This window comes from Eptatretus burgeri, chromosome 1 (assembly GCF_056783735.1).
Source record: "Eptatretus burgeri isolate ZD-2024b chromosome 1, Ebu_testis_v1, whole genome shotgun sequence".
NCBI lineage: Eukaryota > Metazoa > Chordata > Myxini > Myxiniformes > Myxinidae > Eptatretus > Eptatretus burgeri.
The window spans coordinates 1,750,805-1,776,810 of NC_140961.1; the positions used below are offsets into that span (position 1 = coordinate 1,750,805).

Here is a 26,006-nt window from a genome sequence, read left to right on the forward strand (position 1 = left end):
GGAAGATAAAATAGTGGCGGCAAAGTGAATGAAAGACAAAAAAAAGGAATGACCTTCGAACTGTGGATAAAAACCGAAAAGGAATAAAAGATCGAAAGAAGAAGGAATGATAACCGTTCGTTCCGTACAAAGTTAATTGAGCGGTGTAAGAGTGGTACACTAGGAGGGCGTTGACGAACGAATGAATAAGGAAATAAATAACAAGGGCACATTGCTGAAGGAGAAAACGTATAGAACGAATCGTGAAGAAAGACAAACGAATAACATCTTGGCTGGAAAACTAAAAGATACAAGTGATTCAAATATTAAATAATATTTTTGAGGAATTAAGAATTTTAAATTTTTTTTTTACTCATTCCCCATTTCAGTCATTCATTCCTCGTGTCCCAAGCGAGTGATGACGTTTATCAACACAAAGAAGAAGAAGAAGAAGAAGAAGAAGAGGAAGAGTGAGCAGTCATCCGTCCTCGTGTCCCAAGCGAGTGATGACGTTCCCGTTCCCCAAAGTTTGTGTTCCCGGTGAGTCCTCAGTTTTCCCGTCCTTGGTGCCTTTCGACCTGTGTGCCTTGGTATGGTCATTGTATTGAGTTTTTATTTCTCTTGCGTCCTCTCAGGTGAGCGGCTGTGCAGCGTGGAGGAGTGCGCGTCGGGCCGGGGGACCTTCGTGCGTCTTGGTTACGTGTTTTCGGCGCTGGCCGGGTACGTGCGGCGGCGCACCGAGGAGGCCGACGGAAACGGGGTACGTACTTTAGTGGAGAAACCGGCACGGTTACACGGACTCCGTGCTGGGGGTGGTTAAGTGCACGGTTACACGGACTCCGTGCTAGGATGGTTAAGTGCACGGTTACGTGGACTCCATGCTGGGATGGTTAAGTGCACGGTTACACGGACTCCGTGCTGAGAGATGGTTAAGTGCACGGTTACACGGACTCCGTGCTGAGAGATGGTTAAGTGCACGGTTACGTGGACTCCGTGCTGGGATGGTTGAGTGCACGGTTACGTGGACTACACACTGAGGATGGTTGAGTGCACGGTTACGTGGACTCCGCGCTGGGGGTGGTTGAGTGCACGGTTACGTGGACTCCGCGCTGGGGATGGTTGAGTGCACGGTTACGTGGACTACACACTGAGGATGGTTGAGTGCACGGTTACGTGGACTACACACTGAGGATGGTTGAGTGCACGGTTACGTGGACTCCGCGCTGGGGGTGGTTGAGTGCACGGTTACGTGGACTACACACTGAGGATGGTTGAGTGCACGGTTACGTGGACTACACACTGAGGATGGTTGAGTGCACGGTTACGTGGACTACACACTGAGGATGGTTGAGTGCACGGTTACGTGGACTACACACTGAGGATGGTTGAGTGCACGGTTACGTGGACTCCGTGCTGGGGGTGGTTGAGTGCACGGTTACGTGGACTCCGCGCTGGGGGTGGTTGAGTGCACGGTTACGTGGACTCCGCGCTGGGGGTGGTTGAGTGCACGGTTACGTGGACTACACACTGAGGATGGTTGAGTGCACGGTTACGTGGACCCCGCACTGGGGATGGTTGAGTGCACGGTTACGTGGACTACACACTGAGGATGGTTGAGTGCACGGTTACGTGGACTACACACTGGGGATGGTTGAGTGCATGGTTACGTGGACTACACACTGAGGATGGTTGAGTGCACGGTTACGTGGACCCCGCACTGGGGATGGTTGAGTGCACGGTTACGTGGACTCCGCACTGGGGATGGTTGAGTGCACGTTTACGTGGACTCCGCACTGGGGATGGTTGAGTGCACGGTTACCTGGACTCTGTTTAGTCCATGGACCCTGACAGCTCAATTCCTCCATCTCCTAAAATGACTCGACATTTTAGTGCAAGTTCATTATGGCGGAAATATTGTTGCGGGCCGGGTATCGGCTGCGAGCACGACTGCTAGGTGGAGCAGTAGGGTCGACTCTACCGAACACCCAGAATTTATCGGTCGTCACCCCGGATAACTCCGGAGTCGATGGTTCCCTTATCGGACCGAAGATCGCCAATAGGTCGACCACGTGGGGGTAGGGTCGATTGCCAATTTCAATTTGCCTAAATTCCCACGTCGTCCCATTACCGGGGAAATTCACCCTCGACGGCCCTCGTACGAGTCGAGCCGTTAGTGTGCCCGACCTGTGCACAACCCGAACGGACGGTTGCCGAAGTTCCGTCAATCCGAATGTACATTTACAACGGCAACAGCCTTTATAATTCACCAACACGCGTCCTGCTAAGCCAATGGAAGAAATACAGCAACGAACTGATACATTTTTACATGTTTTAAGTGATTTCCACCCCCCCCCAAAAAAAAATTTGTTAGAGAAAAAAAAATTAGCAACTTTGTTTTCAACAAAATTTTGATTTTTTTTTTTTTTATTTTTTATTTTTTATTTTTTATTTTTTTTTTTCATTTCTGCATGTTATAAGTGATTTCATACAAAAAACATTCCAAAATTATAATTGCGGCTGATTTTGGAACTTCAGGTGGATATACCCACGTAAAATCAATTTCTGTCTCGAGGAATCTAGTTATGACGAATGAATCGAGTATGTAAAAGGGAAAGTTGCAAACTATAACCCTGTGAGCACTGTTGACGTCAAATTGAATGAATAGGATATCAGGTTCACTTGAGTGACCTAGCAGTATTGGCGGCGGAGGTTTTGCACTCTACCGAGTGCTCCCCCCCCCCCCCGCTAGTTTTTCCTGTGTTTATTTGTGGGATTTTTCACGATGTCCCTCTCTGGAGTTATTTTTGAATTTGTTTGTTTTTTCCTGTGTGTGTTTGTGGGATTTTTCACGATGTCCCTCCCTCGAGTTATTTTTGAATTTGTTTGTTAACCTCCGCCATCTTCGAAGATGGAAGGAGGTTACTGTTTTCACCCCTGTCTTGTTTGTTTGTTTGTTTGTGAACGGTATTACGGAAAAACTCCTGGACGGATTTCGACGAAACATGGTGGGGGGATTAGGTATGGGCCAAGGATCATGCCATTAGATTTTGGACTTGGTCCAAAGTGCAATATGGCTGCGATGGTGGCCACTTTGAAAAAAAATATTTGAATTTTTGTTTTTGCATTTCTCCATGTTTTAAGTGATTTCCAACCAAAAAAAAAAATTCGTTAGAGAAAAAAAAAATTGCAACTTTTTTTTCAAAAGAATTTCGATTTTATTTGAAAAATATTTGAATTTTTTTTTTTTTTGCATTTCTACATGTTTCAAGTGATTTCCAACCCCAAAAAAAATTAGAGAAAAAAAACCCAGAAATTTTGCAACTTTTTTTTCAAAAAAATTTCGATTTTTAATTTTTTTTTGTTTTTTGGCATTTCTACATGCGCGTCGATCTCATTTAGTTTATTCAATCGTGGTTCAGTAGAGTCTGATCCGTTTTGACCTACAATGAATGGGATATCAGGTTCACTTAAGTGACCCAGCAGTATTGGCGGCGGAGGTTTTGCACTCTACCGAGTGCTCCCCCTCTAGTTTTTTCCTGTGTTTGAGGATTTTTCATAACGTCTCTCCCATGTTGTTTTTGAATGTTTGTTTGTTTTTTTTCCTGTTTTTATTTGTAGGATTTTTCACGATGTCCCTGTAGAGTTATTTTTGAATTTGTTTTTTCCTGTGTGTGTTTGTAGCATTTTTCACGATGTCTCTCTCTCTCGAGTTATTGTTGAATTTGTTTTTGTTTTTAAACTCCACCATCGAAGATGGACTGTTTTCACCCCTGTCTGTTTGTTTGTGAACAGTATTATGGAAAAACTCCTGGACGGATTTCGACGAAACTTGGTGGGGGGATTAGGTATGATCCAAGGATCATGCCCTTAGATTTTGGACTTTGTCCAAAAAAAATTTTTTTCCAAAAATATTTCGATTTGAAAAATATTTGAATTTTTTTTTTTTTTTGCATGTCTACATGTTTTAAGTGATTTCCAACCCTCCCCCCAAAAAATTTGTCAGAGAAAAAAAAAACAAATCTTGCAACTTTTTTTCAAAAAGATTTCGAATTTTTTTTTTGGGCATTTCTACATGAGTGTCGATCTCGCTTAGTTTATTCAATCGTGGTTCAGTAGAGTCTGATCCGTTTTGACATACAATGGATAGGATATAAGGTTCACTTAAGTGACCCAGCAGTATTGGCGGCGGAGGTTTTGCACTCCACCAAATGCTCCCCCTCAAGTTAACCTCCGCCATTGAAGATGGACGGAGGTTACTGTTTTCACCCCTGTCTGTTTGTTTGTTTGTTTGTGAACAGTATTACGGAAAAACTCCTTGACGGATTTCGACGAAACTTGGTGGAGGGATTCGGAATGGTCCAAGGATTATGCCATTCGATTTTGGACTTGGTCCAAAGTCCAATATGGCGCTATGTCGGCCATTTTGAAAAAATATTTGAATTTTTGTTTTTGCAATTCTACATGTTTTAAGTGATTTCCAAACCCCCCCCCAAAAAAAAAAAATTGTTGGAGAAAAAAAAAATTTTGCACCTTTTTTTTCAAAAAAATTTCGATTTTATTTTTTGGCATTTCCTCATGCGCGTCTCCAGTTTAGTTTATTCAATCGTGGTTCAGTAGAGTCTGATCCGTTTTGACCTACAATGAATAGGATATCAGGTTCACTTAAGGGACCCAGCAGTATTGGCGGCGGAGGTTTTGCACTCTACCAAGTGCTCCCCTCGAAATTTTTCCTCTCTATTTGTAGGATTTTTTCATGATGTCTCTCTCTCGAGTTATTTTTGAATTTCATTGTTTTTTCCTGTGTTTGTTTGTAGGAATATTTTTTTAACGATTTCTGCTTCTTTTGCAGCTGCCTGTGATTGAAGTGGTCTGCGATACGCAGGCTCGGGTGGTGCCTGAAATCGGAACCGTCATTACAGGAAAGGTATGGCATGTTGATTTTAGTGACTAACTTATTGGTTCCCAACCTGTGGGCCATGGACCAAATGGCAGGTGGTCTGTTCATCCCAACCCAACACCCCTCCCTCCCCAAAAGCAAATCTTTCAGGTTGTACATGCTTTCTTAATCAAAGGAGCTCATTCAATTTTCATCTTTTTATACACATGTTCTTTTCACAGTACTGTTCTACATCTGCTCGCTTTTGATGCAATTCTCAGCGGAGCATTCAAAGCGGCCATTTTAACTGAAATCGATACAAGTATTAACTTTCTGTTCATGTTCAACAATGATGTACGTCACATCCTGTACACTGTGAAGCCATTTTATACTTTCATATTGCATTCCACCTAACTCATCTCCATATTTCCTGAATGTATTTAAAGAAAATAAAATCACGACTGATTCGACTCGGTGAGCAGTGTTAGTGGGAGTTAGTGGGAGTATTCCAGAGAGGAATAACAAGGCCCCTCTTCCAGTCAGTTGGGATGATGCCTGTGTTCCAGGCAGAGCACAAAACTGCATGCAACGACACGAGTGCAGCATTTCCACCGCCTTAAGAAGTTCGGCATGGATGCCACATATCCCTGGAGCTTTGCCCCGTTTCAACCGGTTCACCACAGCCCGTGTTTCCACAAGCGAAGGTGGACCACAGTTGATTTGAGGGTCAGCAACAGGGATTGTAACACCCTTGACGTCCAACTCGACAGCTGGGGGATCAGCCTGGTACAACCACTCAAAGTAACCGGCCCAGCGGGCCTTCACTTCAGACTCCTCTGACAAGAGCTTACCACTTTCTGCTCTAACTGCAGTGCTCAGAGGGATGGGCTTGGATGAACGCAATGCGCGAATTCCCCTGTAAGCGGGACGAGAATCACCTGTCCAAAGGTGATGCTCTACCCCCTCACAGATTCCTCGCACATAGGCCTCCTTGTCCACCCTCGGTGCACGTACAGTTTTACGCCTCAGCTCCCTGAACAGCTCAGCTCTGCCATTCAGCCTGGTCCTGCAACTCTGGTCAATGGTATCCAGTGTCCCTTGAGAGACAAAATTCTTCTTTGCCCTGCGGTGAGTTCCAAGACATCCACCGGCAACATCAAGGACGGTGGTCTTGAAGGCACTCCACAACTCTTCAGGACCCCCCAAAGCACCCAGACCCTTCAAGTGTCCACTGAGCCTGTTCGCAAACTCCTCAGCTACTCTCTCATCCCTGAGCTTGCCAACATCCAGCCTCGTCTGGGATGGTACCATGCTCCAGGATTTAAGGTGCAGCTTTAGAGTTGCTACAACAAGCCTGTGGTCAGTATTGAGGAACTGAGCACTCCGTTAGACCCTGCAGTTCTGGATCATCCTCCAGCGACCGTCAATGAGGACATGGTCAATCTCCTTTGCCACACCGCCAGCGTTGGAATACCAAGTCCAGCGATGAGCTTGTGGGTGCTGAAACCATGAACCAGCCACCCTAAGTCCATGACTTCTTGCAAAGTCAAGGAACTTAGTGCTATTCTGGTTCATAGTTCCTGACCCATGGGGACCAACACATCTCATAACCATCCCTATCAGTTCCACTCGATGCATTGAAATCCCCCAAGACTATAAGTGTATCTCGTCTGGGGCACTGATCAACCACAGACTTGAGTGTGGCGTAGAATGCATCCTTCACGGTGAGATCACTCGCCTCAGTCGGAGCATAAACAGAGACCAGGGAAATAACACCTAAGGAGTGACGAATCCTTAATCTGATAATACGCTCATTGACCGGTGTTACCTCAATTATCATTGGAGTCAGCTTATTGGACACAGCTACAGCAACTCCTTGGGTATGGTAACCATCAGAGCAACCAGACCAATAGTAGGTGTAACCACCCACCATTATCTCGCCGCAATCCGGTCTCCGAACCTCAGAGAGAGCTGCAATCCCGATGTCCAAACGCTTGAGCTCAGATGATAACAGAGACAGGTGATCATCCTCTCTTAGGGATAGGACATTCCAGGCACCCACCCGAAGGGACCGCCTCAGGTTAACCCAAGGAGACCGCCGTCTGGTGGACGACACATCAGCACCACTCCGACACACTCTCCCGCAATCTGACCCAGGGATGTTACCCCGTGGTTTCCTGAGGATTACAAAGTCTAAATATCCCCACACAGTTTGGGAAGTTCTTGTGATGCTCTGTGTTAGGGATGTGTGTAAATGTTTATTGGGCCCAAAACACAAAAACAAACAACTCGTCTCCATTCCAATTTCAAATAATACAGTTTGTTGTCACATTCAAGACATGTCACTCTATAGAAGAGGAACTTGTTCAATGTCATCGAGGAAAGAGATTCACCGTTCAATTCTGAATCCACAGACCTTGCTGGTTGAGCTCAATTACTTTTTCTTTTTTTTTTAAATAGTTTTTTTGTTTGTTTGATTTAAAATGTGAAAGTGGTCCATTGGAAAAAAAAATATGGACACCATCATGGCCATATATTGAAAAAGGTTGGGAACCACTGCATTAAGGACAGGTGATGTGAAGAAAACAGAAGAACAATCCAGAAGCACCGTCCACCCGAATGCCATGATATTGAGCATGACAAACGCTTTGAGAACGGTGGACTTTAGTTTGGACTGAAGGGAATAATAGGAGTCGGCGTAAGCAAGGATCAGCATAATTGTAAGGCATTGTTAATAACGCTTACGGAGTTTGACTCTGCACGAAGTGGTGAGAGAGGAGCTGGTAAATGGGACAGACAGGCAGACGTCCACCTCGTTTTATTTATGAAGATGAGTGCGAGCGAAGGAATGCGATTTGGTTTTGGTGTCTTATTTATTTATTGGAATTGAGCTCGCTGGATGGCAAGTTGATTGACAGAGACCATCCTTGCTCATTCAACCCCTATTACTACATCTTGGTTGGCTGTGTTGTACCGTGTTGTACCGTGTACGTTCCTGCTGGAGTGATTCCTTATCATCACGGCAGGGCTGTAGTTGTGCACACCTGGTTCGGTTTGTCATTGTGCAGCAAGGTGCTTGCCCACTCATTCTCTTTTTCCATTAGTTGTTTGATAACACGTAGAACGAGAATTGATCACTAACAATGGTGATGCTGTGCAGAGTTGGTGATCAAAAAGTTTATTTATTTATTTATTTATTTATTGATTTAACATGATATGGATTGTATTTCCTTTTGGATTGGAGGTCATGTACCATTTCCAAGATAGTTACTTATTTCAAATTCTCACCTCCATGTACTGTACGTATTTCGAGTGTCGTGAGGTGTTCTTTCTTGGTTTGAATCCAAACAGCCTTGTGTGTTCAGGTGTCAGGGACTTCCCCACTTGTGAAAATTGGTGTCTATTGAATGTAAAATGGGTGTCTGCTGAACACAGTGAGGCTTGAGCTGTGTTCGAGTCATCACAATCCACTCCACATTAATTAGGATACCAGGCTGGTGGGATGGCCTTGAGGTACGTGTAATAGCCTGGGTTTGAATCCCAACCCAGCTATAAACTGTTTATCCCGGTGTTTCACCGGCGGGGTGATTCATCAATGTGTGCCGTCCCTCGGATGGACGTTAAACTGGCGTTCCGACTCGCAGAATTGGTGGTGGATGTTAATGATTCCACAGTGTCCTTCACGAAGAGTAGGGAAGCCATCGCCGGTACCCTGAACAAATTACAACTTCCTGCCACATTCGACCGTCAGGCCAAGCTCGTCGGTTCCTCCACAGAAACCACTTGGGTCAGAGTCGTTCTCACTCGGGAGACCCCACAAGCTGGGTGTAATTGAGCTGAATGAGGGAGAAGAAGAAGAAGCTTCATTAGGAGAGCATTCAGGCAGCACGTGATCAGCTGCAGTGAGTTTTTTTTGTTTGTTTTTTTTTCTCACCTCCACTCAATTTGGGTGTCGTTATGATGGATCGTAAGAAAGCTTGTAATGAAACCTACACGGACTTCGTTAACAGTTTAGTAACAACTTTTTTTAAAGCACAAGAGGAGAAGTTTAAATAATAATTTCAACTTTGATGATCCTTCTATTTTGAAACTCCATCAGTCACAGCCGGTGGTGTCCTGCTCCGTATGTTTTGTAAACCACGACCCGCTCACTTGTACGGATAACAATGGTGCTGGTGGTGTTACCCTTGGAGAATGGACGAGTGTAAATTGGTTTATCGAAGTTTTCAGGTTATTTTGTTTGGTCTACCCTCGAGCAGTTTTCACGGTATATGTAAAACTCGGCGTTTACATAAACCCATAATGCCCGCACGACTTGCCAGGCCTGGAAACCGATGGTGGTTTTTTTTTTCATTTATGGACGTGGTTTTGTGTTTTCGTAGATTACGAGCATCACCCCAAAGCTGGCCCGTTGTGAGATCGTATTCATCGAATCCACACCGTTGAAGGATGTTTTCCGTGGTGTCATCAGGTGAGCTTGAAGTGATTGCTTGTGGGACTGTGATCCGCTTTGTTGTTTTTATAAACTAATTTTGTTTTGATTTTTGGGCAAAGAACCATATTTTCTTCACCATTATGTTCCATCCATTTATTACATTTTCTTACGATTGTGGGAGTAGATGGAGGAATTTCATCGGAAAGATAGGATCGTATCGTTTCTTGGTTCATGGACGTGTAGGAGACATCTCAATATAAATTAAGTAGGGAAACTGTGAGCTTAAATGTTGCTCGTCACCGCACGGTGGGTGGTGCTGTGTTAATTAGATTGGGATTAAGGCCAATTTCCCCCAGTATGTGATTGCCCCTGTGACCTTTTCCTACGTTTTTGAATTTACAAGCCAGCAATAAAAGAATTACATTCTTGTAATAACAATAACAGAGCCACATGTCCAAACAGACAGAAAGCCCTGCCTCCAAGGGTGACGACTGGCGAAACCACGCCCCCAGAGTGGGTGATTAATGGGTGTGACGTCAGAGAGCCAGTGGAACGGAGAGGACACGGTTATCGAAGAGCAGGGAGTTGGAGAGGAACGTGGCTGAGAAAGGATTTTTTTTTTTTTTTTTTGTATACCTTGGTCGAGGCTCGTATGAGAGCTAACACACAACTCACAGCAAGGAGGCATGAGACAAGAGGGGCGGGAGTGGAAGGGACAAAACAGTGGGGAACAGACACATTAGGTGAACTGTGGAAGGGAGAGGGATGGGGATGGGACGGGGAACATGGCGAAGAGAAGATGGACATTTCAGGGACTTTCAGGAAGGAAAGCAGGAGAAATGAAGGAAGTGGGCTTGGGTGGATTATCGGGGGTAGAAAAGATCGAGGATTTGGATGGGGGAAGATAAGAGGTGGTGGTGAACAGCTGTTTTGAAAGCCTGGAGGGAAGAATGGGAAAAATAGAGTGAGGAAGTTTATTCCAAAGGCGAGAAAAAAGAGGAATGAAAGAGTGAAGATGAGCAGTGATTCGTGATTTTGGTAGTTTTACCAGAAGGGGGTTGTTGGCGGACCTTGAGCGCCCTGTGGAAATGTGGTGGGGACAAATCGCAGAGAGAGCAGGGGGGGCAAGGCTGGAGAGGAGTCGGTAGAAGACAGAAAGACCACCGACCAACCTGCGGTGATTGAGTGAGAGGCCCAAAGACTCAGCTTCATTGCGGGAGATGCCGATGATCTTAAATGCCCTGGTTTCGACAGCGTGAAGCCGAGAAAGGTGGGAGGCAGGAGCACCAGCCCAGAGGGGAGAGCAGTACTCCATCAGGCTACGTTTTGCGCTCCTCTCGGCACGACGAAATGACAAGGATCTCGTTTTGCTCTCCTCTCGGCACGACGAAATGACTGCGTGATTCTCGTGTTCGTGCTGGTGAATTTGCAGCATGCTGGGCAAGACGCTTGCCATTAGGGCAAAAAAAAATAAAATGTTGCATTGGCGTAACCCGCCCGACCCTAAAAATTCCGCTGACCCTACGTTTTTTTTTTTGTTTGTTTTTTTGCTATCGAAAAATTTTGCCGACCCTATTTTATTGCTATTTTTGTTGTTTTGCTATCGTTTTCAAGTATCTTGTTGATTGCGATCGCGATCGCAAAAACCCGGAAGTGTTTCGGACAGAACCCGCCGACAAAAAGGGTGGTACTCGAGCCGGGGGAGATTTTGGGAGGGATTTATTAGGAAAAAATAAAAAATAAAAATAAAAAGATCCCGACCGACCTACCCTATTTTTCAGTGACCCGTTACGCCAATGCAACATTTTTTTTTTTTTTTGGCCTTATTGCCGTGATGTGTGTACGTTTCTGAGGAGGGAAGAAGAGCGTGCCTCGTGGCCTTATTGCCGGGCCTCAGAGGTCGTCTCTTTATGTGGTCGAGGAGGAAGGTGGACGATTGTTGTGAGCAAACCTGGTGCAAGAGGGAAACATTCGGCAAATTTGTTCATGAGATGAAGCCGCACGCCGGTTGGTGAGCCCCGGCATTGAATACTGCCTCACGAATTACCTCACGTACGTTTCCCACCCAGAGTGGCTCAGCACCATTTTTGGGCGCATCTTCCCACGCAGGACGACTCAGCTTGACCCCAAGTTCAATAAAGACAATCTCTGGACAAAGCTAAGTGCCAGAATATAGGGAGGATTGTCTTTTCTTTTGTTGTCTGTACTAAGGTCCGCATGTCGAGGCACCTTTTGACATTAGGCTTTAATTTACGTCACGTTTTATTATTCCACTTTTAAATTATTACCCTTGTAAATGTGTGATCTATTTTCATTAAAACCCCGTGTTTAAGTTGCTGGTGTTCGTGTATCTGTCATGGGTTCGAGTATAAACCCCTTGTGCTGTGCTTTCATCTGCTCCATCCGTGCCGCCCTTTCCCTCCTGCGTGCATCATAATCTCTGAGGATCACGTGTTCACCTCCAAGGAAAACCGCTCGCCGATCCGGCCTGGTCGGTTAACCGCCCATCCACGACAATTGGGTCGGGGGGAATTAAATTATCCGTCAGGGCCGTGACAATGCTTTAAATTTTTTCCATTCCTCTCCCCATAGTTCTTTATTCACATTCTTCCTTCTCTTTCCATTCCTCCTAAGGTCTCTGTCTCTCCGATCTCCACCCTTCTCCCCTGTTCGTGATTCAGTTCCCTCGCCCTGTTCCACCCTCGTGCTGGATATCAGTAAATAGCCTCACAGCTGGTTTCCTCATGTCGGCATGCTTGCAGTGATGTGAGAGCAAGGCGATAAAGTCAATTGCTTGCACATTGTGAACGACAAAAGCACAACACTCAAAAGTGTGTTGGGGATCCTTTTCCACAGCCCTGTATATTGCCGATGAGGGTTCTGTTGTCATCGCCTCCATCGGCCTGGTACCATTCACAAACCTCATTCAGTTTTTCCCTGTGATCTCCATACTCTTCGATGTACGTCATCCGGCAGTCAAACAACTTCTTTTGTTTTATTTTGGCACGGGATCCTTCCCTCTAATGTAGTGGACGTGTCTGTGCTCACCCGCGTTTCCTGCCAGTAAGGATGAATGCTACCGCTGGTTAAGTGGAAGGAAGAATTGGAAAAGAAAACTAAATCTTCGGTAGATTTAATTTGCATTTTTAACTGCCCCACGTGGCAGGTCTAGAAGAGCTCTGCATTGCTGTTACTGTTGTTGTTGGGGGTCAATTTTTGAAATGTGCACCCATTGGTTGGACAGCTGCCACACCCATATTGGTCACTTGACGCCACCCACCACGGCACCCAGATGAAATATAGCCACCATCTTGGTTTTCTGGTGGGCCGAACACATCAGGCCTGTAAGCCTCTGCTGATTACACACTGTCCGGGTTTGTTGCGTCAGATTTCCATTGGCTTTGTTTGGAGCGAGTGTTGATCGCGATGAGGGACCCATCATTTGTCGAATAACAGTAATGTTTAATCGAGCCCGTCAGAACGCATGGTAATGAAGTGTTATGTTACATTCCATAATCGAGCGTTATGTTGTGGAATGAAACGTAAAGGTTCGTAATCGAGCATTACGTAACGTAAATTACAAAAAAGAAAAAATTGCGTTATGTAGTTTTTAATGGCCCCATGTTGGGGTTCAACGATGCGTGACCGTGTGAATCGGCTCGTTCTGATATATCCATGGCGGCGAGTGACATGGATAAGGTGTCGAGTCGAGTTAAGTTTTTTTTTTTTTTTTACTCTCTCTTAATATTTTGAAAGAGTGCTTGAAATTCGTTTTTCGCAATTGACCTGTTACCGGATTTTTATCACAGGTTGTGACCACAGTGCTGTCGTTTTTGTTCTCTTCTTTTGCATCACCAGGAATTTAATGATCGTCTGGATGTCTTCTCTACCAAAGCTGTTGGCCATGGCCGTATCTTCGGTCGTAGATACCATCGATGTAAATGAAAGGGCACTGTCTGTCTTTGGCGCTTTGTATCTCCTCTCGTTTCACCGCTTCGCACATCTTCAGCATAATTATCAATGTCTTACAATTCCGCTTATGGCGTCTAAATTTACTTCCAAATCTTCCTTTTATTCCCTTTGGCCCAGTCGAATGGAGACTGTTCAAAAAGCATTTGCCATGCTGGATAACGTCTCGGCGTTCCGGTGGATGGCTCTTCCAGCCCAACAATTGTGGGATTGTCTGTGTCTGGTTGGGGTTGAGGGTAGAGTAGTGCAGTTGAAATGTGAATCTTATCCAGGTTCCCCCTGATGACTTCATCTTTGCTTTTTTGCTTGTTCGGATTCCCTCTGATTACTCCATTGCAGGACCATTCCTATTTGGTCTTCCATTTGATTTGAATTTAATTTCGTCCAATTCTAAATTCAATTGAATAATGAATGATAAAAAAACATCATAGGTCAGGGTCAGGTGTCTGATCAAAACGGGACGTCTTGTTACCCGGTTATAACTACCAGCAGTTATAAAGTAGCAATTCTAATTATGTCTCATTAATTATGTAACACTCAGTACACAAACGCCACATAAAATATACCACATAAAAGAAGTCCTGGTGAGGGTCTGCAATCTCTGATTGCTCTTTTTCTTGTTTTCTCTGAGTTTTTTTGCAACCGCTTATTCGATTGACAGAAAATTTTCATCGTAGGTGCGATGACTCATGTGGAATGTTGTAAATGATCATTGTGATGTCGTAGGTCATTTGTTGTCGCAGCCATGTTGGAAAAAGGGAAAAACTTTGGACTTCTGTATCTCTGAAAGCGCTCCATGGAAAAAATTGAAACTTGGCAGATTATATTGTTACGGCCATGGATACCGGGTGTATTATGAGGGGGTTTAATCCCCGTTTGCCCTTGGAAGAGCCGGACCTGGGGCCACCGCTCACAATTAACTTCGTGGTACCGGGGGTTGCTTTAGAACCATGAACGCCAATCAGTTAACCACGAGTTCCAGTGTCCACCGTCTAATTTTGCCATTTAGCTAGAGGTCACGTGGTTTCCTGAATGGGGAGCGTCTCTTAGCAAAGCACCAATCTTATCTTAATTAGGGCGGCCGAGCGTTTAACTGCTGGTGTGTGCCGACTTTGACGGGTCAATTAGTTTTGTAATTACCTCCCAGTCTGTCTAGGTTCGGACAATGCTGGATTAATGGAAGAAAAGGACAAGCACGGACAGGTTGGAACATCAACAAAGGAATTCATTAATAAGAAAATAAATAAATAAAAAGAACTTTTTATTTCCTTGTGGTAAAAATAAATAAATTCAAATCAAGCAAATAAATAATTAATCGGGCATTGATAGAAAAAGAGACAAAGATCAGATGCTTATCATTATGCCTTAACAATTAAACACGAGACAAGGGTACCCAGCAGATCATTCAGGGGGGAAGAGAAATCCAGTCTCGCTCACGAAATAGAAATCATCGTACGTCAAATAAAGTGTCTTGAAATGTGTGAGCGTGCCTTGTTCGTTGCTGGTGCCCTGCCTTGCCGTGCACCCACTCGCAAACAGGCTTGAACGCCAATCGACGTCACATCGTCACCCCCAGGAACCAAGTACGCCAAAAGCAGGTCTTGAGCAGAACCAGCATTAACGGTCCGAGTGTCACCCACCACCAGGAGCCACAACCAACGGACAGCTGTGAGGAGCTGTGAGGCGCTGAGGAGCTCTGAGAAACTGTAAAGCTGCAAGGCCGTCACCAACTGTCACAAACTCAACTGTCGCTAGCTCACCAACCGTCGGACTGGAACTGACTGGAGCGACCTTCCGACTGGAACTGACTGCAGCGACGGTCGGACTGGAACTGAAAATAGCCTTCGCGCAGCAGTCGCAAAACTCTCAAAGCTGTCAGAAATGCAACCCGTTATCGCCAACTGACTGACAAAAACGGTCCACTCGTCCTTTTTATAGGCGGCCCGTCTGGGTGGAGCTTCAAGCAGACAACATTTGATGACAACATCGTCACGTGGTTTAGCAGCCTTTTTATTTTTTTTTTTCACATAAAAAGCCTTCAAAAATCTTCTCCGAAACGGCTAAGCAGTTTGAGGTGAAACTTTACAGGCATGTTTGCCTATCCATGAACAAAAAGTTCTCCACCTATGATGTCAATGGTCCCATGTTTTGGCAGTTATGCTTTTTTGAAGAATATGCCTTTAAAAATCTTCTCTACAGAATGGCTTGACAGATTGAGGGGAAACTTCACCTGTTCCCCCAACCCTTGGGGATAGCAGGGTGTTCACAAATAATTAATAGGTCACATGATCTGGCAGCCATATTGGATTGAATGAAAATCTTAAAAAAAATTATTTCTCTTGAACCACTTGTGGTGGAGATTTCCAACCAAAAGAGAAAACCCTTTATAATATAACAGATTGTTTATTATACAAAAACACATATATGTGGAAAGAAGAGCTCGTCTCAAGAGTCCAAGCAGATCTCTGCCTCTGAGCCAGAATACATGGCTTTTTATACAATTGGAAAATGGGAAGGGGGTCTGAACATTGCAGGACACTTTTGGCCAATCAAACTACAAGAAAGCTTTGTTTGCACACGAGGTCCATTGAGCAAAAAGAAAACAATCTTGTGCGTAATTAAGCAGATTGTATTGTGAAAGAATGCGTGTCTTTGGTAGGGCATGTATGCACAGAAAACCTGCATTTACTTTAGACAATGATAAGCATTTATCTCAGCATGCAGATTGAGAATCTGGTTTGCACAGTTTTTGCAGAACAATTAGAGGTCAATGACCTCTGCAGTTCAATGAGACTCCTGTTGATAATAAGGCAATGTGAAGACACAGTTCGTGTTTGTACAACTTTGCAATTGAATGGGAGGGCAGAGTTAATGAGACTAATGCCTCTGGGGACCAGACTCTCCGGCGTTACCAAAGTAATTCTCCCTAATTTGCCAACCAAGTGGAAAATATAAGATTATATTGCTACATAGTTAACTCACATACTATAAGTATTTTTTTATTAAACAAACTTCAGTACGCGATGATTTATCAAATATTTTGATGAAAATTGGGTGTTTATGCAAATGAAAATGGTGTTCCACCATCTTGGTAAGGCTTATTTTGATTTTTTTTGTGATCAGGTCAGGTATGGGAGTATGCACTGGAGTAGCGCGTTGCTGCATCCACTTTCTGCCGGTACTCCAAGGGCCTCGGTCTGTTCATCCCTCAGGCAGATGCCTGGCCCATCCCCATCTCCTTGAGATGCTGATCAACCACGAGGCAAGTGGTCGGCCGACTGGCTGCCTCCACTCATGAGACTCCCTCGCTGAGAGAATCTGGTGAGCAGGATCAGCGTCAGGAAAACGAGTCAAATGTCCATACAGCCGCAACTGACGCTCACGGACTATGCAGATAACAAATCTCATCCGAGTCTCTCTCAGCAACCGCTCGTTGGACACAAAATCTGACCAGCGATAGCCAAGGATTCTCCGAAGAGACCTGGTACCAAAGGAATTAAGTCTCCATCTCAGATCCTTGGTCAGAGTCCAAGTCTCACATCCATAGAGCAAGACTGGAAGTACCAAGGACCTGAAGACTCGGACTTTCGTCCTCCCGCACAGGTACCGGCAGCGCCACACCCCATGATCCAGTGAATCCATAACTCCCCAGGCCCGACCCAGACGTCTGTTGACCTCTGGTTCACTGCCAGCAGAGACATGAGTATCACTGCGAAGGTAAGTGAATCTCTCCGTGACCTCAACGTTCTCACCACAAACAGGTACAGACAAGACAGCCGCATCCAAGATGTCAATGAAATCCTGGATCTTAGTTTTGACCCAGGAAACCCATAATCCCAGCAGCTCCGACTCCACATTCAGCACCTCGAGGGCCCCCAAAAGGATATCTGGAGTCTCCGCAAAGAGGACTGCATCATCTGCGAAATCAAGGTCAGAGATCTTGACATTCCCAAATGATGCACCGCAGTTTGATCTCTCCGATATCCTTCCCAGAATCCAGTTAATACAAGTGTTGAAAGGTGTGGGGTTAAGTACACACCACTGAGGAACTCCAGTAACAACTGCAAATAAGTCAGAGATGGTACCACCACATCTCGCAGCACTCTCAGTACGAGAGTCTAGTTCAGACATCAGATCGATCTGTTTTGGTGGCACCCCACGAAGACCGGGAATCCTCCAGAGGGCATCCTGATTCACTGAATCGAATGCTTTACAGAGATCAACATAGGCTGCAAGCAGCCCCTGCCGAAAATGTTCTTCTGCGTTTGGTGAGGACCCAAAGAGCAAGGATACGGTCAATCATTGACCTCTTTGGTGTAAAGCCTGACTGCTCTGGACGCTGGTGCTCAAGCAGATGTTTGCGAACCCTATCAAGAATTATCCGAGCAAAGACCTTGCCCAGCACTGAGAGCAGTGTCACCCCTCGGTAGTTGCGGTCTTGGCCATCACCTTTCTCTTTCCAGAGAAGGACAACAAGGTCCATCTTCCAGTCAGTTGGGATGATGCCTGTGTTCAAGGCAGAGCACAGAACTGCATGCAGCGACACGAGTGTAGCATTTCCACCAGCCTTGAGAAGTTCAGCATGGATGCCACAGATCCCAGGAGCTTTACCCCCATTTCAACCGGCGGTTCACTGCAGCCTGTGTTTCTCAAAACGAAGGTGGACCACAGTTGATTGGAGGGTCAGCAACAGGGATTGTGTCACCCCTGACATCCAACTTGACAGCTGGTGGATCAGCCTGGTATAACCGCTCCAATTAACCAGCTCAGCGGACCTTCACTTCGGACTCCTCTGTTAAGAGCACACCACCCTCTGCTCTTACTACAGTACACCGAGGGATGGGCCTGGAGAAACGCAATGTGCAAATTCCCCTCGAAGCAGGATGAGAATCACGTGACCACAGGTGATTCTCTACTCCAGATTTGGGTGATGCACAGATTCCTCGCACATCGGCCTCCTTGTCCACCCTTCGTGCATGTTCAGTTTTACCCCTCAGCTCCCTGAACAGCTCAGCTCTGCCATTCAGCACGATGGCTTCAGGGTGATGAGCACCCCCAAAATTATCTTCAAAAGGGTTTTTATTTATTTACACAAACACCCAATTTTCATTCTTGCACTTCCTTGGAGTTTTCTTAGGATGCATGCAAACTTTCAAGCTGTTAGGTTTTATAGTTTTGGAGTTGTGGAGGACACACACACACACACACACACACACACACACACACACACACACACACACACACACACACACACACACACACACACACACACACACACACACACACACACACACACACACACACACACACACACACACACACACACACACACACATCCTTTTGTTCGTACAGATTTTGAATCTGGGTTCAGGGATTTAAATGAAACTTGTACAATGACTGAATGTACAGGTATGTATAATGACCTAATTCTGTGGGCGGGGGCGAATGTGGCGATGTTGTGCCCTTGTAGTTTTTGTAATGCTGTGTTGTTGGCTGATTTCCAAGCAGATGGAAGATGACCAGTTTATGATTTTGTCAAGGTCTGAGGAGAGGGAAGAGGCTGCTGCCTGTCAGAAGGATGAGGGATGTTACGCCCGATGTTGGAGTATTCGGCAAAGAGATAGAGGATTTTCCAGAGTCAGTGAGATCATTGATGAAGATCAGGAATAGGACTGGGCCCAGAACACTGCCATGGGGTACCCCAGCCTTGACAGGGAGAGGAGATGAAAGGATTCCATTGAGTGCCACACTTGGCTATGAGGGTGGAGGAAGTGAAGAAACCAAGAGTGCAGTTGGCCTTGGATTCCACAGGCAGACAGTTTGGAGAGCAAGGCAAGATGCCAGACTGTATCGAAAGCTCGAGATATGTCCAGAGCGACGGCCTTGATCTCAAGTCTGGTATTGAGGGCCTCCATCCATTGTTGAGAGAGTAGAACCAGCATGTGCAAGGTAAAGTGACCAGGTCTAAATCTGACTTGATGATGTGAGATGTCATTTTCTGTTGGAGAAAATGAATGATTTTATGTCAACTGCACTGATGGATAAGCTAATTAAGCTGTAGTTAAGGGGATCAGTTTTTTTTTCCACCTTTTTAATGCATTGATGTGATAGCTGATTTCCCAGCAGATTGAAGATGACCTTGGGCAGAGAGAGGAAGTGCAAGAATTTGTTGAATAAAGTACATACTTCCAACCCGTGCCTTTGTAAAGTGGGATCTACATATTTTGAATGCAATGTGGTCCGAGAGGACTTGTGAGTCAGGGGATGGAAGGGATACGTATGGGAGTGGGATGTTAAACATAAAATGGGGAATGTAGCAAACAATGTCATTTATTGCAAACGTGGAAAAACCGAATATCTCACCCTCAGAAAGGAAGATGTACGAGCCACAGAGAAGGACAAGGTGGGTCATGTGACAGCAGAAGTGGTTTCAAAGTGAACCTTCAAGTAAATATAAAGGGTGCTTTGGGGGTGGGGGGTTGTGTTTTTGAATGAAACGTTTTGCCACCGTTAGGGTAGACGAGGCTTTCTGTGGGTTTCTTTTTGAAAGAGCTCAGCTCGGTGTGTCTGTGCAGGTTGAGATCTACAAGTCTTTCCGCCCTGGGGACATGATTCTTGCCCGAGTGGTATCCTTTTTTTGAGATGTGGTTTGAGATGTTAACTGTTCGTCATCCTGCAGGTGCTTGTGCAGGCCATTGCACTGCGTGGGTTGGTGCACTGCTCTGTCTGTTCCATCATGGTGTTCTCACGGAAGTATTTTTACTTTTGTTTTTATTTTTCCCAATTTTCAGGATGCTCATGTGTGAATGCCCGTTTCCCGCCATTTGTAAGTTAGCTATTCCTTGACTCCATTGCCCTGGAGATATCCCTCGGTGATTCTCAGTCATACCTGCTGAGTACCGCAGAGAATGAACTGGGTGTCGTCGTGGCCCGCAGCGAGGCCGGTGAGAAGGGTCGGTCTTCGGGCGGATCTTGAATATTGTTGTAAATTATTTATTCCTCGTTTTGGGTTTGTTGGAGATTTTAGCCTTTGTGATGAGAGATTGCATCAGGCCTTTTTATTTTATTTTGAATGAGGTCAACTCAACCAGGTTTGATGAAATGCATGATTGACGAGTCAATCAAAAATGGCTCGATGCCATCAACACGGAGAGTCTATTTTGGAATTGCCATTCTTTGTTACCATATGAGCACGTGTTTAAAAATATTATGATAATACAAACCCAGCAATGATAGTTGGTTGGTAGCAAGTGTGCCAATCCTTTTGGCCATGGTGTGCCTCGACCCCCACGGTGCGTATCTGATATTGTGCAGAGGTTTAACATTTGTCTTTGATCTTTCGACTTGAACATAACCATCAGACTGTTGCTGAGCGAGCAAGTTGTTCCGTGAAAAAGCATGACGTCTATCAGATGGGACGTCAACCTGAGGACCTGTCTTTTAACCTCGATTGCTGGTGGACGATCAAGATGTCTCGGTGTCTTTCGATGAAGGGTAGGCAAATTATTGCTGGCACATTGGCAGAATTCCAAACTGTTGCGCTGAACAGCTCTGTGCAACCCCAAGGGGTCCAGGCTATGGCACTCCATCACCCACTGTGGACCATCACAGAGGTCAATGCATAGCTGGGATGAGCATCAACTTCAGGTCAGGTCAGGTATGTGAGCATGCGCCAGAGCAGCGTGTCGCTGTATCCACTTTCCGCCGGTACTCCAGGGGCCTCCGTCTGGCCATCCCGCAGGCAGATGCCTGGCCAATCCCCATCTTCTTGAGATGCTGATCAACCTGCTGCAACCACAACGCATGTGGCCTCCTCCACTCACGAGGCTCCCTCGCTGAGAGAATCTGGTGAGCAGTATCAGCATCAGGAAAATGAGCCACATGCCCATACAGCTGCAGCTGACGCTCAAGGACTATGCAGGCAACAAATCTCATTTGAGTCTCTCTCAGCAACCGCTCATTGGACACAAAGTCCGACCAGTGATCGCCAATAGTTCTCCGAAGAGACCTGGTACCAAAGGCATTAAGTCTCCATCTCAGATCTCTGGTCAGAGTCCAAGTCTCACATCCATAGAGCAAGACTGGATGCACCAAGGACCTGAAGACTCGGACTTTCGTCCGCATAGGAACCGGCAGCGCCACACCCCATGATCCAGTGAATTCATGACTACCCAGGCCTGACCCAGACATCTGTTCACCTCTGGCTCACAGCCTCACAGCCACAGAGACATGAATATCACTGCCAAAGTAAGTGAATCTCTCCGTGACCTCAACATCCTCACCACAAACAGGTACAGACAGGATAGCAGCATCCAAGATGTCATTGAAAGCCTGGATCTTAGTTTTGACCCAGGAAACTCGTAATCCCAGCAGCTCCGACTTCATTCAGCACCTCGATGGCCCCCAAAAGGATATCTGGAGTCTCCGCAAAGATGACTGCATCATCTGCGAAATCAAGGTCAGAAATCTTGAAATTCCCAAATGATGCACTGCATCTTGATATCTCTGACATCCTCCCCAGAATCCAGTCTATACAAGTGCTGAAAAGTGTGGTGCGGGGGGGGGGGGTGGGGATGGGGATGGGGGGAGGCTGTACACACCTCCGACGAGCTCCAGTAACAACTGGAAATAAGTCAGAGAGAGTACCACCACATCTCACATCACTCTCAGCACCAGAGTAGAGTTCAGACATCAGATCGATCAGTTTTGGTGGCACCCCACGAAGACCAAGAATCCTCCAGAGGTAATACCGATTCACTGAATCAAACGCTTCACAGAGATCAACATAGGCTGCAAGCAGCCCCTGCCGTACCTCTCGTCTGTGTTCAGTGAGGACCCCAAGAGCAAGGTGAAAAGCCTGACTGCTCTGGACGCTGGTGCTCAAGCAGATGGTGGCGAAACCTATCAATAATTATCCGAGCAAAGACCTTGCCCGGCACTGAGAGCAGTGTCACCCCTCGGTAGTTGCGGTCTTGGCCATCACCTTTCTCTTTCCAGAGAAGGACAACAAGGTCCATCTTCCAGTCAGTTGGGATGATGCCTGTGTTCTAGGCAGAGCACAGAACTGCATGCAACGACACGAGTGTAGCATTTCCACCAGCCTTGAGAAGTTCAGCATGGATGCCACAGATCCCAGGAGCTTTACCCCCATTTCAACCGGCGGTTCACTGCAGCCTGTGTTTCTCAAAACGAAGGTGGACCACAGTTGATTGGAGGGTCAGCAACAGGGATTGTGTCACCCCTGACATCCAACTCGACAGCTGGTGGATCAGCCTGGTATAACCGCTCCAAGTAACCAGCCCAGTGGGCCTTCACATCGGATTTCTTTGTCAAGAGCCCACCACCCTCTGCTCGAACTGCAGTACACCGAGGGATATCCAGTGTCCCTTGAGAGACAAAATTCTTTTCACCCTCCGGTGAGTTCCAAGACGTCTACCGGCAACATCAAGGATCGTGGTCTTGAAGGCACTCCACAACTCTTTGGGATCTCCCAAAGCACCCCGACCCCCCAAATCTCCACTCAGCTTGTTTGCAAAACCTCCTCAGCTACCCTCTCATCCTTGAGCTTGCCAACATCCAGCCGAGGCTGGGATGGTACCATTCTCCCGGATTTAAGCTGCAATATGAGAGTTGCTGCAACAAGCCTGTGGCTGGTATTGAAGAACTGAGCACTCCGGTTGACCCTGCAGTTCTGGATCATCCTCCAGCGACCATCATTGAGCACATGCTCAATCTCCTTTGCCATACCGCCAGCATTGGAATACCAAGTCCAGCGATGAGTCTGTGAGTGCTGTAACCATGAACCGGCCTTGCTAAGTCCATGACTTTCTGCAAAGTCAAGGAACTTAGTGCTATTCTGGTTCATAGTTCCTGACCCATGGGGACCAACACATCTCATAACCATCCCTATCAGTTCCAGTCGATGCATTGAAATCCCCCAAGACTAGAAGTGTATCTCGCCTTGGGCACTGATCACCCATAGACTCGAGCATGTCATGGAATGTGTCCAGCACGGTGAGATCACTCGCCTCAGTCGGAGCATGTACAGAGACCAGGTAAATGACACCTAAGGAGTGACGAATCCTTGGTCTCACAATACACTCGTTGACCAGTGTTACCTCAATTATCATTGGAGTCAGCTTATTGGACACAGCGACAGCAACTCCTTGGACATGGTAACCATCAGGGCGACCAGACCAATAGTAGGTGTAACCACTCGCCATGATCTCGGCGCAATCCGGTCTCCGAACCTCAAAGAGTGCTGCAATCCCGATGTCCAAACGCTTGAGCTCAGATGATAACAGAGACAGGTGATCATCCTCTCTTCGGGATAGGACATTCCAGGCACCCACCCGAAGGGACGGCCTCAGGTTAACTGAAGGAGACCATCGTCTGGTGGACGACACCTCAGCACCACCCCGACACACTCTCCAGCAATCTGACCTGGGAATGTTACCCTGTGGGTTCCCTCCTATCATCAAAGATTGGGGGTCCTGAAGGCTTTGCCCCAATGCCGTCATCCGGTGAGCTGCCCTGGGAAGGGAAGCTGCACAGGAGGTACTCCCACGGAGCGGATTTTCAGATCTCTTTGTTTTTATGATTCTGGAATGTTTTGCGGAATGAAGGGTTTTACGGTGGCCGAAGTGCAAATCCTGCTACCAACCTCCTAATAAGAAGTAACCCAACTGCAGGATGTCCGTAGACACAGTTGGGCACTCGATATGGCTGGCCGTTGGCTCACAAGGAGCTCCTCTGTCCTTCGACAGGTTTTGTTCTTCATCCTGCTGAGTGTCCATGTCATACACCCTCCTCACCAGAAAAGCTGGTGGCGGAGGCGGTTTAGTCGCCGACAACCAAACCATGGAACAGGTTAGTACAGGTTTACGTGATACCTGCAGCAAGTCACAGATCTGATCTGGGAAGAGAGATCCGGTCACCCGGCAACGCCGGTACAATGCAATACTAGTGATACAATACAGACCTGACAACAGGTCAGGCTTGACCTGAGTATCAAGGACACCCCAAAGATGTGATTTGTGTTGTTTTTGTGCTCCACAGGGGGCCATATGGTGCCCATCAGCTGGTGCGAGATGCAGTGTCCTAAGAGCCACGTAAAGGAGCTGCGGAAGGTGGCCAGGGTGCAACCGCAGTTTTTGCAGACGTAGCTCATTGTGAGCACAGAGATGGACTCCTGGCTGCATTTCCAATAGGCTGGAGATGATGTTGCTTTGCTGCAGCTCATCACGACCTCTCAGTTGGTGTGTGGTGTTTTGCTTGCCATCTCTTGTTTGTAATGCACTGTTTGTGGGGTTCACTGATTTTGGGGTTGAAGTTGGGTTGAAGTTGTGCCTTGTTGCGGTACATCAGTGATGATGGACCAGCACAAGGGTTTTAATTTGTAAACCTCCACTGGGCATATACATCGTTTTTTATGGTGAAAATGACGTGAGGTTTATGTATGGGAACTTTTTTATTTAAACAAGACCAAGTTGCACGACTCATTGCTGCAGGATATACGAGGTCTCTCTCGATCCTGTGGTTCGTGGCTCCTCGTCAGGCAGGGAGCAGTTTTATGAATCTATAAAGTGCGACATGTTCGAGGAGAACGATTTTTTACGCATGAAGTTGTGTTGATACTTGTACAACCACCAAACTGATTGTATTTGATATCCGGTTTATTTATTGATTCAGTATAAAAGCAAATCGGTTGTTGTGTCATGCGTTGTCGTCATTCGATCACTTGTGCCAATTGTAGTTTGACTCGGGGGGGGGGGGGGGGGGGGGAAGAGTTGGACTAAAAGCAGTACATGTTATCTTAGCAAAACTTCAAATCACTCAATGTTCCTCACTCTCTTAATTAGTAAACACCAAATATGGTTTGTGTGTGAACATGGGAATCCATCTCCCACTCATTCGTGGTTTCATTACAAGCAAGCAGTTTGATCATATGTTGCAATTGTGTTGAGGCAAATATGTGGGCTGCTTCCTCTCTTCAAGGACGTGATAAACGTGTGTCGTTTCTAATACAAAAACCCTTTCATTTGCCTCAGCTCTGGGTTGTGTTGGACATTTTACCCACGATCCTTCTTGGTAAACAACTCCATATATGGTGACAAAACAACTTTAGTTAATTACAGTGCTTTACAATTGACTTAAAACCTTTCCAAGCAAAGTTTTTGAAAGCAAACAAGAGGCATCACCTTGCATGACAAACTGGTTGATGCAGCATATTAGCCGAACATTCCAACTTGCTCAGCTTACTGGGCGAGTGGGTTCATCATCGAAGACCCCACTTTCACCCGACATAAGTATTTTGTTAGCTATTAGTTTAAGTAACAATAAAAATACAGTGCTGCATCATTTATGTCCCTATGGACCTGATATGCATGTCCATGCGGTTCATATTCGTAATCACACAAGCTTCAATCAAGTCAATTAATACTCGTACATGGGTATAATTAATACCGGATCGCAGAAACGTACTCATAAAATGAATGCAATAATCGTGTTTCCAATGAGCTTTTAAATCGATCATTGTCTGTCATCCAGGTTTTACTGATGTATGTATTAATATATTTATTATATGGATGAAAAGATCCAATTACGCACTGTTCTTTTAATCATTCAAGGTTGACCATACTTATCTCATGCATAATGTTACTGTGGAACAGCAAGCAGGAATATATTTTAACTGCAGGTGAGTGAATTGAGTTGAAGAAATATAAGCTTTAAAGAAAAAGGTACAAA

The 26,006-nt window shown here is 45.9% G+C and overlaps 1 protein-coding gene across 2 annotated transcripts; it reads left to right on the forward strand.

The window, feature by feature from the left end:
- The first annotated feature begins 369 nt into the window (after window positions 1-369).
- Window positions 370-24,972, forward strand: LOC147033768 (exosome complex component CSL4-like). Of its 2 annotated transcripts, XM_085870658.1 has the most exons (8): window positions 370-519; window positions 615-739; window positions 4,829-4,903; window positions 9,238-9,326; window positions 19,629-19,662; window positions 19,835-19,885; window positions 20,122-20,203; window positions 24,318-24,972. In XM_085870658.1, exons 1-8 carry the CDS (start codon window positions 486-488, stop codon window positions 24,422-24,424), a joined length of 597 nt encoding a protein of 198 aa, XP_085726784.1. In that variant the 5' UTR covers window positions 370-485; the 3' UTR covers window positions 24,425-24,972. The 2 variants fall into 2 exon arrangements, with proteins under 2 accessions (XP_085726784.1, XP_085726775.1); XM_085870649.1 differs by lacking the exons at window positions 19,629-19,662; window positions 19,835-19,885; window positions 20,122-20,203; window positions 24,318-24,972 and adding an exon at window positions 13,149-19,622.
- Window positions 24,973-26,006: the final 1,034 nt, after the last annotated feature.